This window comes from Pleurodeles waltl, chromosome 9 (assembly GCF_031143425.1).
Source record: "Pleurodeles waltl isolate 20211129_DDA chromosome 9, aPleWal1.hap1.20221129, whole genome shotgun sequence".
In the NCBI taxonomy this organism is placed as follows: Eukaryota; Metazoa; Chordata; class Amphibia; order Caudata; family Salamandridae; genus Pleurodeles; species Pleurodeles waltl.
The window spans coordinates 991,202,785-991,215,631 of NC_090448.1; the positions used below are offsets into that span (position 1 = coordinate 991,202,785).

Consider the following 12,847-nt stretch of genomic DNA (forward strand, 5'->3'; position numbering starts at 1 on the left):
CCCTGATCCTTCCTTTAAGCCTGTCCCCTATTTTGTTCTAACTTCCTTTCTTGTCTCTCGCCTTTTCCTACCCTTCATTAAACCCACCCTCTTAATCGCTTTGTCTTATTTCCCTCACTTGTCTACTCCATTCCCCTCATTGCCTGTCTCCGTAAGTTTCTTCCCATCACTTTCTTTCAGTTGAAAAGCTTTGACGAGTTCATCCGTAACCTGATCTACATAAATTGGAGGAAGAATCTAACGGAGTGTCTTCACCGGTCCTACTTCCTGGGCCAAGTGTACTACACCCTGAATGTGCTGCGCAAGGACATTGACAACCCGTAAGCATTGACTCCCTCCTTCTGTTAATGCTCTTACTCGTGTGCTGTGCTGTACCTACAACATGTAGCTTGCTATTCCTATTGGTGTGTGTGCTGTATGTGCAGCCTTTTCCTGAGTTTGGGGCCAGTGGTGACCGGACAGGCCCTGTTGTAGATTCTGCTGTTTACCACTGGTACTCCAGAGCCTTAGCTGCTATTGCACGCTGAGTGGATAACCAAATTAGTCCCTTTGTACTCTTGATGTTCTTTTCAACATGAGGGGCTACTGCGGAGCACCTGGTACTAAAGATGCATCAGTACATCAATGTAGGACACCCTGGCCAATATCTCAGAACTGTCTGTTTTCGTGTTTTGGTTGGCAGAGGTTCACAGGAAACTGGAAGCACCTGTAGTACTCACTCTTCCACTAGTAGCATGGCAAACTGGACCTTAGTTTTGGGGTTCAATAATGTAACCATAGATACCTAGTCACTCTTTGTAATTAGAATAAAGACTCCACAACATTAAGGCCCTCATTACAACCCTGGTGGTTGGTGATAAAGCAGCGGTAATACCGCTAACAGGCCGGCTGTAAAAATAATGGGATTATGACCATGGCGGAAACAGCAAACACAGATAGCCACTTAAACACATTGAACGCCAGGGTGGTAACGGCCGCTGGGCTGGAGACTTCGGTCTCTAGCCAAGCGGCTGTTACAATCCCACCCTCTGGATTATGACCCCGCCTACTGTCATGTTTTTTGTGGCAAGCATACTGCCACGAAAACCATGGCGGTAGGAGCTATCCGTGCCAGGGAATTCTTTCCCTTGCACTGATAGGGGTCTCCCCTGCCCATTCCCCAGAGTCCTTCGCCCTTCTGCCCCACGCACATTTACACAAATACCCACATATACACACACGCATACCCACATCCACCCACGCATGCACACATACATTCCCACACACCGCAACACACACCAACTTACTTTGGCGCACACATGCATTCACTACACACAACATACTCGTACACTTACATTCAGTCATTCTCGCACTCATTCAACGTGACTCATGCCCGCATACCAAAACATACACACACACCCCCACACAACACACACGCACAGAACACCCCCACCCCCTCTCCTGTCGGAGAACCTGACTCACCTGCTTGCAGGGGGTCCCCCTGGTGGAGATGGGACGCGGCGCTGCTGTCAGCAGCAGCGTCCGCCAGCAAAACACCGCCAGGCCGTATCATTGCTCATGATACGGTTGGCGGTGTTTTGCTGGCGTGGCATGGCGGTGCTGCTGACAGCAGCAGCGGTATTCCGCCAGCCTTCTGGCGGAATTCCGGCGACGGTCATAATACACGTGGCCGGCTGGCTGCCATGGCAACGGTATGTTGGCGGCCGTCGCCATGGCGGTAGGCGGCAGGTGCCGCCAAAGTTGTAATGAGGGCCTAAGTCTTTTGAGAAGCTTCATGGTTTATAAACTAATGCATCTAGTTAAAGAAAATAAGCTTCAAGATTTCATGAGTGTAAAAGCTAGAAAGATGATTGAAATATTTAAAAATTAGAGCAACCTGCCTGTGCCAGTGGGACTCGACCGCCATAGCTTGAGCAAAAAGAAAAGGCTTTTTGTCCATCCAGGGCAGACTCAGAAGTCAAGGATGGTGTGTGCATGCTCCAAACTCTGAATTCATGACGATCTTGGTGTCAGTATTTCAATTTGGTCACGTTTCAGTGTCATCATCATTGGCTGGCATGAGTGACCTCAATGCAAGCTTCAATCTTGTGCCTTGATTGTGTCCTCTTAGTCGGGGCCCTGTTCCTCTCCAAACTGTTAGTACAGCCTCCCTTTCTTCAGGGCATAGGGTTCTTTTCATAGTTCTAGGTGCGGTGCTGGTCTTGAGGTACGTAGCACACACAGGTGCCCTTTCATGGCATACACCGGTCTGTGTTTGCACACAGAGTCCCTTCTTCAGTTTAAATAAAGGGCAAGTTAGTTGCTGAAAGAAGTCCTTCTTCATGCTGCTGTACTGCGGAATGCACTGTGGGAACATTTATGTGGCATGCCAGAAAAGGTTGAAAATTGTTGCACAGCCGTCTTCGCCATGCAAGGCCCTTTCTCCCATCCATGTCTCAGTAACAGGTTTTAGTACAGTGACAGCCTTTCATATACTTGAGAAGTATTCTGTTCCCCACCTGCAGATGCATGAGTAATGCCTGAACAGCGTGATCATCACAGGATTTTCATGTGCCCTGCCTGTAAGTTACACCCAAGTTATCTTAGGCTGACTAGATACCCTTCCTGAGACTATACAATGCTAGTTATAATCTCTATCGTCCATGTCTGTATACAGTGCTCATCTTCTGCATGTCCCCTGCCTGAAACATATATCCTGCTTCTAACCATGTTGTAAATATGCCTAGCCTGTGCATGTAACTTGTCAGCAACTTCTAGCCTGCTCTTCAATTGTTTATGCATATGTCCAACATGAGACATAATGGCCGCTTCTTGATGGTATAAACACATTCACTGTTTGCCGTGTGAATAATATGCTCATGCCACCTTGTAATGACCCCTGCCTCTGCCACTATCCCTCTGAGCTGCTCATCCCCTTTGTCATAATTGTTCTCAACAGCTTTTACATGCTGTCTTATATTGTTTTGATTACTAGCTAAAATTCTGCCTGTGCGTATCTAGGTATCAGCATGCCTGCTCTTTGCAAGCCTGTTGCTGCAATCTTTTGTCTGCTTCCTCGTCTGATGAAACATTGCAGCAGTGCATCATACCCTATTTGTGGTCCTCTTGTAAAGATGGCACTCCATTCCTTGGTTGATCTTTGTAACAACTAATAGTCCTTTTCTTTTATGCGTTCTCTTTGATTGATTGTGTCTAAATATTGGCTGTTTCCAGTGCTTAATTTGTAAATAAAAACGTGCGAGCACGGAATACTGAGGCAGCGTGATCCCAAAGCCATTCCGGGCCTCTTCAATCTATTTACAGCCACTCCCTGCCCCTTCAGTTCACTCTTGCAGCTGTATGCTTTCTCCCATTGTGACGCTTTTTCATTTTTCCCTTCCTCCGTCTTTCCTATATGTGTATTTTGCTCGCAGTAAATGCTTGAGGCAGAAAAATATGGGCCGGCCCTCAAAAATAAGTGCTGGTGCTCTTACCGGAAACAACAAGCACAAATTAAGCACTGGTTGTTTCTATTGCCAAGTTTATCATGTCTTCAAGTATGGCTTTAAGCACATGTTGGTGGCTAGAGAACCTCTTTTGACAGTGACCTTCTTTCGGTGTTGCTAGGTGCCTGACACTGCCTGTTGTTCTGTGTTGGGATAATCTTGGCTTTGGTTCTTTACGCTAGATACATCACACTGGACCTCCCATTTTAACTTTGTAGTGCCGATTGAATACTTTGGTTCTATTTTTTTATTATATTTTTTCATTTGGTATTACATACATCAAAGAAACACATGAAACATACAACAGTGCATGACTTGGGAGATTGGAGGACATTATAGTGAAAGGACTATACATACAATGACACCATTATTGCTTAAAAAGGAGCATGTCAAAAAACAGTCTAATCCATGTAGGAACAGCAATTAGGCAAAAACTCATGCACATTCCTGGAGCACACAGTGTGTCGTAGGATACGAGGCTGCACAGGTGGTCTGTAGTGCTAGGGCCGAGTGATGTGTATCTGGTCGGTCAGGCTCCTGCTGTTCACTTTGCTGTAAGTAGGTACGAAACGGTTGCCATATGTTTTTAGGGGGGGATGAGGGCAACATGAGAGAACCATAGATTTCACTAGTGTTATCACATTGCGCTCATAGGGGAGCTCAAAAGGGACTCATCCCACTTGTGGTCTACGGTCTGCCCAGACCAACCTCAGGAGTAGGCTCCGAAGCGTGATGAATAAACCATTGGTGAAGAGGATAGGAAGAGATATAAAAAAAACGGTGGAGGACCACCATTTTAATAATTGCTATGTGACAAGTCATGGAGAGAATTACTTTGGTTCTTAGCCATTCCACACACCTGTCTTTGCTTCTTCTATTTTGTTGGTATCTGGCATTGGTTCCCAGTCTCCGGGTACAATCCAAATTGTTGTCTCGGTGTTGGTGCAGGGTAGCTGATTGCATTTGCCTCCCTTTCTTCTGTTAATGCTTATATACAGTGTTGTTTCTTTGTTTCTATTGGTTAATCTCAGCATGTGATGTTAGGTTTTTGTCTGTTGTTGTTGTGTGCTTGTGTAGGCGTTGGTTCATCATCTCTTCTTGGTGCTACATGCCAGCCTTTACTTCGTCATCTCTGTTTCTGCTGGGTGGCTTGTATAATTCTCATCCCTTCTTCAGTTGATCCTCAGAGCCTGCAGTTGTTTGTTTGACTCATTGTGTGATGTCAGATGTCACATTTGGTGTCTGCCATTACCAATTTTCATCCATTGAGCTTCCTATCTTCTATAATTGTATTTTCTTGCTTTCCTCATTATGCCATATTTTCCTGGATTGCATTTAACTTGTCTCTTGATGATCATGACTACCATGGGGTACTTGTATTTCTTCTGTTTGCGGTAGTGAATGTTGTCATTCATTTTCTCTGGCAGTTAGTGTTTTGTGTGCAGGATATATGCAAGTACTTGCATTTAGCACCTACCTGCAATTTGATACTTAATGCCTTTAATTAATTAAGCATGTAGGGAAGGTTGAATGTCGTTTTTGGGAGGGTTAGCCAAGGAGAGCAGTCAAGGCATACTGTAGGTGAACCACTGATTAAGTGTGACAGTAAATGACACACAAAATACAGATCGAGTGCTATAACAGCAACACCAAAGAGTCTTTATTACCAGTTCATTTGAAAGGACAGTTAGTTATGACCCTCAATGAAAAGCAGAATGTGCAAGCACCTACCTGGATTGAGATAGGACTACAAATGTTTTATAACATGTATGTGTTAAACATTGGGATTGTACACTACATTGATGCTGTGGCAAACATTTTCCTATGGGGCAACATTGGGTGTCATCTGTATTCTTCTCCACTCAATGAGTTTACTACATTGTTTATCTTTAGGCTTCTGTCAATAGTACCTTTTTCAGCCATCTCTGTCCTATGTAACAACATGCTATACTATATCTTGCCCTTTGTTTCAAAATCTGTGTGTCAGATGCAGCTCTACAATTGATATCATCTGCTGCTGAATTTATGAAACAATATCCAAAAACACTCAAAGCCCAAAGAAGAGTCTCACCTAAATCAAATATTATTTTATTGTCAATGGTTGGATACTTTTGGAACTTGTAGGATTTCCAATGCCTTAATAATATAACCCTGGAAGCAGTGAAGTGGAAGAGCTACGTGATGAAATTAGAGAACCATATTATAATTGATAAATCGATGGTTGTTCTACAGCTGCACTATACTCAGGTATCTTAAGTCTACCTATCTCCCTTCAGTGTTACTAAGCTCTGATGTTGTGAATCCTGTGCTGAAAGGTGGTGCACACATTGTTGAGTCCACAGGTAGGAAACCTAAAGCAGATCAAAATAATTGTCAGATTAGCTCATTCTCTGTACCATTGATAATGGCTCTCTTGCAATTCTTCTTTCTTCCTTCGGAGACTGTATCTCTGTTTTGGTCAGTTCTGTTTGTTGGTCATTCTGTGAGCCTTTGGTTGTTTTTCTGGTAATTGTTACTTGCTTTACTTGCTCTGTTGTTTTATTCTTTTCTTTTAACAATTATGAATCTTCATCCATTGGGTTCTTTCCAGTGACTGTAAAATTAATTTTTGCTCTTTCTCAAAAAGTTGATCTTCCATGGTTTGATACGCTGGGAGTCCCAAGTAACCCTAGAGAGCAGTACAATGTTAAACATAGCCAGAAAAACTTTCATATGATCACAACAGTAGTCTGTCAACATCATTTCGAAAGACCTAAACTTCAGACAGTCAGCAAAGAGTACAACATTCACCCTTCCCCACATAGGCCAGCATAGCTCAGATTTCTCACACATATAGGAAACGAGTCTCATGACCTGTGCACTGTCACCCTCTGATAAGTTGTCTGTTTTTGATTATTTATTGATTTCTTGAGAATATCTATTGTCTCTAGGATTTTCTTGACTTGATCAGATTAATCCATATCTGAATCCTCTAAAAAGGCATTTTTACGCCTTGTGGAACTTGTGGTTGGAGGAGGCCTCATTGTCAGAATTCTCACGAAGACTGCATATACTTATATCCAGGGCCTCCAGCCTTTTCTATAATAAGAGCTACTAATGGTCAGTGAAAATCATCCTGAGCTACTAATATTAGTGTTGTAAGAGTGACCACATCAGGCAGGAATACATTAGTAGCCACACTATTCAAGATTACTAGCCATGCATCAGGCAGGGTAGCCAGCAGTATTGTCAAAAAGACTTAGGGGGTGATTCTAACCCTGGCGGTCGGTGTTAAAGCGGCGGCCAACCCGCCAACAGGCTGGCGGTAAAAAAAATAGGATTCTGAGCCTGGCGGGAACCGCCAACACAGACAGCCACCTCAACACTCCGACCGCCACGGCGGTACAAACAAACAGCGCGGCGGTCACCGCCAACAGACAGGCGGCAGACAATGTACCGCCCACACTATTACAACTCACCAATACGCCACCTTTTCCGGGGCGGGAGCACCGCCGATAAAAACATGGCGGAAACAGACTACGGACGGGAAAACGCTCACCACTACGCACTCCAGGAGGAAGGAGGACAGCATGGAACCCGAATTAAACATCCTACCTGCTCTCGTCTACCTTCTCATCTACCACGAGTACGAAGTCCGGCGCAGACGACAACGGTGAGTACTGCACCTACGACACACAGGAGGGGGAGGACGAAAGGTTACGGGCACACACATATGCGACCCCCCCCCCCCCCAACTATGTACTCACCAATGCAGAGCACCAAGTCACAGTGACACCACCCAAACACCCCTGAAAAATGCTAGGACATAATCATATTTGGAATAAATATTTATGTACCAAAAAGCTCCAGAAAATTAGCGTACAACCATGAAAGATATTCACAACAAAACTAATGACATACACATCAGTGTTTAACTGAAGTACCAAGTCCTGCACATCCTACGAATTCAGCATGTCCGTGGGCCAAAGTCTTGAGAAACAAGGGCAAAGCCCACACAGGAGACCTGAGTCCTTTGGAGAGAACACTGCAGGGGCATCAGATGTAAAAACTACAGGCACCTCAGGGGGAAGGGAAGGGGGGGGCACCACAGCCACATGAGTCCACGACGCCAGATCCACGAGGAGCCACCATGCCCACTGGCCCATCCTGGGGAGTGCAAAGCCACAGTCTCTCAATGTCTCTACAGTGGGTGGGCTGCCCACTGGACCATCCTGGGGAGTGCAAAGCCACAGTCTCTCAATGTCTTTACAGTGGGTGGGCTGCCCACTGGACCATCCTGGGGAGTGCAAAGCCACAGTCTCTCAATGTCTCTACAGTGGGTGGGCTGCCCACTGGACCATCCTGGGGAGTGCAAAGCCACAGTCCATCAGGTGGATGACAGTCTCCACTGGTCAAGGAGGAGGCATGGTGGGCACAGTGAACCATAAACGGTGCTTGAGACGGCGGTGCCCAGCGGAGCGGTGCTTGAGACGGCGGTGCCCAGCGGAGCGGTGCTTGAGAGGAAGGGCCCAGCGGAGCGGTGCTGGAGACGGCGGTGCCCAGCGGAGCGGTGCTGGAGACGGCGGTGCCCAGCGGAGCGGTGCTTGAGACGGCGGTGCCCAGCGGAGCGGTGCTTGAGAGGAAGGGCCCAGCGGAGCGGTGCTTGAGAGGAAGGGCCCAGCGGAGCGGTGCTTGAGAGGAAGGGCCCAGCGGAGCGGTGCCTCAGAGGAAGGGCCCAGCGGAGCGGTGCTTGAGACGGCGGTGCCCAGCGGAGCGGAGCGGTGCTTGAGAGGAAGGGCCCAGCGGAGCGGTGCTTGAGAGGAAGGGCCCAGCGGAGCGGTGCTTGAGAGGAAGGGCCCAGCGGAGCGGTGCTTGAGAGGAAGGGCCCAGCGGAGCGGTGCTTGAGAGGAAGGGCCCAGCGGAGCGGTGCCTCAGAGGAAGGGCCCAGCAGAGCGGTGCTTGAGACGGCGGGGCCCTGTTCAGCGGTGCTCTTCTCCACGGCGGGGCCCGGTTCAGCGGTGCCTATCTCCACGGCGGGGCCCTGTTCAGCGGTGCTCTTCTGCACCGCGGGCCCTGTTCAGCGGTGCTCTTCTCCACGGCGGGGCCCTGTTCAGCGGTGCCTATCTCCACGGCGGGGCCCTGTTCAGCGGTGCTCTTCTGCACCGCGGGCCCTGTTCAGCGGTGCTCTTCTCCACGGGGGGGCCCGGTTCAGCGGTGCCTATCTCCACGGCGGGGCCCTGTTCAGCGGTGCTCTTCTGCACCGCGGGCCCTGTTCAGCGGTGCTCTTCTCCACGGCGGGGCCCTGTTCAGCGGTGCCTATCTCCACGGCGGGGCCCTGTTCAGCGGTGCTCTTCTGCACCGCGGGCCCTGTTCAGCGGTGCTCTTCTCCACGGCGGGGCCCTGTTCAGCGGTGCCTATCTCCACGGCGGGGCCCTGTTCAGCGGTGCTCTTCTGCACCGCGGGCCCTGTTCAGCGGTGCTCTTCTCCACGGCGGGGCCCTGTTCAGCGGTGCCTATCTCCACGGCGGGGCCCTGTTCAGCGGTGCTCTTCTGCACCGCGGGCCCTGTTCAGCGGTGCTCTTCTGCACCGCGGGCCCTGTTCAGCGGTGCTCATCCAGCAGGTCAAGGGAGCCAGACCTGGCCTCGACTCCCTGCTCAGTCGCCCTCGGACCGTGACGTTTCTGGACCCTTCGGGGACGGACTCCTGGCCTCCTTAGTGTCCTCCTTCCCAGCTGGGATGTGGCATGTGGGGTCCACCTTCTCCGCGCTCCTGCTGCCCTTCCGCTCCTTTGATGGGGCTCTCGGGCCCTTGCCTCCCCTAGATGGTGTGGGTGGTGAAGTGGCCGCACATTGCTCCTTGGGGGCAGCCCTGTCGGTCCTCGCACGGCGGTCCTTGTTTTTGCGGGTCCTCTTGCCGGGGGGGGGGCTGGACGTGTCCTTGCTGCTGATCGATGTGTCACTGCTGGCAAAGGGTGGGCTCCAGAACCCAGGCACAACAGTGACACCCGAAGCTGGGCTGGTGGTGGCTGCGGTGCTCTTGGGACTCTTTGAAGATGGATGGGGGAGGTCATCGGGGGGAAAGAGGTTAAGGTTAGCCAGGAAAAGTTTTTTAGGGCCAAGGTAAAGGGTAGGAGAAGTGGAGATGGAAGTGGAGGTAGAGGAGGTGGTTGTAGGAGAGTCAGGTGTGCTGTCATTGGGTGAAGGTGCTGGTGCTGTAGGCTGTCGTGAGGTGGATGGCTGTTGGGTGGGTGGCTGCCTGCGTTTGTGTGTCTTGGAAGAGGGGGTGACAGACACAGTGGGAGAGGACACAGGGGACGTGTACATGGCAGTGGGGGTGGTGACTGCACGAGTGTGGACTGTACTGGAGGGTGAGGTGGTGATGGAAGCACTGGCTGATGTTGGGGTGCATGCAGGTGTGAGTGTAGACGTCACAGGGAGGGAGGAGGGAGACGAGGAGGAGGTGGACACAGGGGTGGCAGTGGCTGTTGGCATGTCTGCATCTGGGTGTTGCTCGGGTGAGTGTTTGCGGGATCTGTGGTGCTTGTGTTTGGATGAGCTGCTCTTGGGTGTTGAGGTGTGTGCAGGCTGGTCTGATGGTGTGGATGGGATAGGCTGAGGAACAGGAGACCGAGACAGGCTGGAGGCAGTCAGAAGAGGGAGGCTGGAAACAGGGACAATGGCTGCCGTCAGTGCTGAGGCCAGAGCAGTGAACGCTCGTTGATGGGCAACCTGACCCGAATGAATGCCCTCCAGGTACGCATTGCTCTGTTGCACCTCCCTTTGCACACCCTGGATGGCATTCAAAAGGGTCGTCTGCCCAACAATGAGCGTCCTTACCAGGTCAATGAGCTCCGCACTGAGGGCAGCAGGGGCAACAGGGGCAGGGGCTGAGGTGCCTGGGGCGAAGGAGACGCGCGCCTTCCTGGGCGAACCGGCACGGAGCGAAGACTGAGGGGCTGCTGGGAGGGCGGGGCTGGTGCGCTGGGTGGCGGCTGTACCTGTAGAGGCGGGGGGCACGGATGTTGCCGCCACCCCTAGGGAGCTCCCATCCGAGGACGTGTCGCTTTCGCTGCTCTCACCAGCGGTCCCCGTCGTGGTGCTCCCCTCGCCCTCCGGATCACTGGTGCCCTCGGTGTCTGTTCCTGGGCCCACCGGGGCCTTGTGTCCTGCAGCTCCCTCGTGCTCCGATGCCATATCTCCTCCGCCTGATGATGCTAATGCACACATGCACAGGAAGATGAAGAGAAAGGGTGGGGGGAGAAAAAAGAGGACCAGGTTGAGTGCATGCAATGTCAACACCGTTGGCGGAGAGGACAGACACAGGTGCCTAATGCACTAAGCCGCGCATTCGGGGTACACTACTCAGTACTACTGACTAAGACAACAGGCCAAGAGACGTCAAACGCGCACATGGGAGATGCTGGACCTTCAATGGCTGTACTTGTCACCCTACAGAGGTGGGGGCCGGGGGCACAGGGCCATGCCTAAGGGAGAGGACTACACTACAGAAAGCGCCCTGGCCTAATGTCACCCACAGCCCTCCTCCCCCACCCAGACGCCTCCACTGCGCAGAAAGATAGGAGAATGTGCTGATACTCACCCCCTTGTGTCTGCTGTGATGTCTTAAAGCGCCCATCCAATTCAGGGTAGGCCACCGCCAGGATCCGGGACATCAGGGGGGTCATGGTGCGACTGGCACCCCTCCTAGGTTGGGAGGCCATCCCCAGCAGTGTTTCTGCGGTCTTCCTTGTTCCGCGGCGGATGTCCTCCCACCTCTTGCAGCAGTGGGTGCCCCGTCTGTTGTGGACCCCCAAGGTCCGGACTTCCTTGGCGATGGCACGCCAAATCTCGATCTTCTGATGGGCGCTGACCTATTAGACATGTACAGGGTGGAAAGGAGGAAATCATCAATGACCTGCATGTTAGATGTAATTGGCCCCCCCCCACCCACTTTGCCATATGGCACATGCTCTCATCTGTCGGGCGTTGCACTCCTCATTCGCCCCCCACCCCACCAACTTACATCCACCCCAATCCACACAGGCATAGCCCATTCCATTAGCACCCGGTGTACTCACTTGTTGGTCTGGAGGACCGTAGAGTAGCGCATACTGGGGGAGGACCCCATCCACGAGCTTCTCCAACTCTTCAGATGTGAAGGCAGGGGCCCTTTCCCCAGTCGCAGCAGCCATTGTATCTTCCAGACCGAGGTCACAGCAGCACTTGCAGTATAGGTCCTCTCCTGTGGATGATCAGGTCTCGAGTGATTAAGCAGATAGAAAATGGCGGTCACGCCCGCGGCGGTGCGTACCGCGGCGGTGCGTACCGCGACCGCCGGCGCACTTCGTTATTGGCTCCTGAAACCCATAGGCTTCAATGTTAACCAATGCGGCTTTGCGCCGCGGTCTTCGACCGCCTACCGCCACGGTGTGCCCCGCCAGCGCATTGACCTCACATCCCATTGTCCCACTTCACAGGTCAGGCAGCCGCCATTTCAAGGGCCTACATGGCTTAATTTTGACTGCGACACACAGGCCTAGGCCTTGCATTGCCACACATACACGCCTTTCAACCCATTGCCATTCTTTAACTGTGCAAGCTGTCTGTACGTACCTGTGGTTTGGCTGACTCTGTGCTCCATGTTGTCCTTCCTAGGCACCGTCCGCTGGGACTTGCGATGAGAAGGAGGAATCCTCGCGTGTACCGACCGCTGGTGGACCTGTCGACAATGGAAGAACGCCATATAATACTTCGATACAGACTTGACCGTGCCACTATCCATGAACTGTGTGCCCAGCTGGAGCCAGCCCTGATGTCCCCCATCCGCCAACCCACAGGGATTCCCCCTCTGGTGCAGGTTTTGTCAGTCCTTCACTTTTTGGCCAGTGGGTCATTCCAGACCACAGTGGCCATGTCATCTGGAATGTCTCAACCTATGTTTTCTAAGATTTTGAGCAGAGTGTTGTCTGCCCTGATGAAACTCATGCGGAGCTACATCATTTTCCCCGAGGAGGGTGACTTGCCTACAGTGAAGGGTGATTTCTATGCCCTTGGACATATCCCCAACATCATTGGTGCCATTGATGGGACCCATGTGGCTTTGGTACCCCCAAAAGACGATGAGCAGGTGTACCGAAACAGAAAAAATTATCATTCGATGAATGTCCAGGTGGTCTGTTTGGCTGACCAGTACATCTCCCATGTAAATGCCAAGTTCCCAGGGTCAGTGCATGACGCGTATGTGATGCGAAATAGCAGCATCCCCTATGTGATGGAGCAGCTACAGAGACAACGTGTATGGCTAATAGGTGACTCTGGTTATCCCAACCTGCCGTGGCTACTGACCCCAGTAAGGAATCCCCGGACAAGGGCAGAGGAACGCTA

General features: G+C 51.2%; 1 protein-coding gene across 1 annotated transcript in view; it reads left to right on the forward strand.

The window, feature by feature from the left end:
* ABCD4 (ATP binding cassette subfamily D member 4) overlaps positions 1-12,847 on the forward strand; it is a 221,057-nt gene that overhangs the window by 58,132 nt on the left and 150,078 nt on the right. The window contains exon 4 of the mRNA XM_069208499.1: positions 181-320. Coding sequence (XP_069064600.1) covers positions 181-320 — 140 coding nt within the window. The remainder of the gene's footprint in view (positions 1-180; positions 321-12,847) is intronic.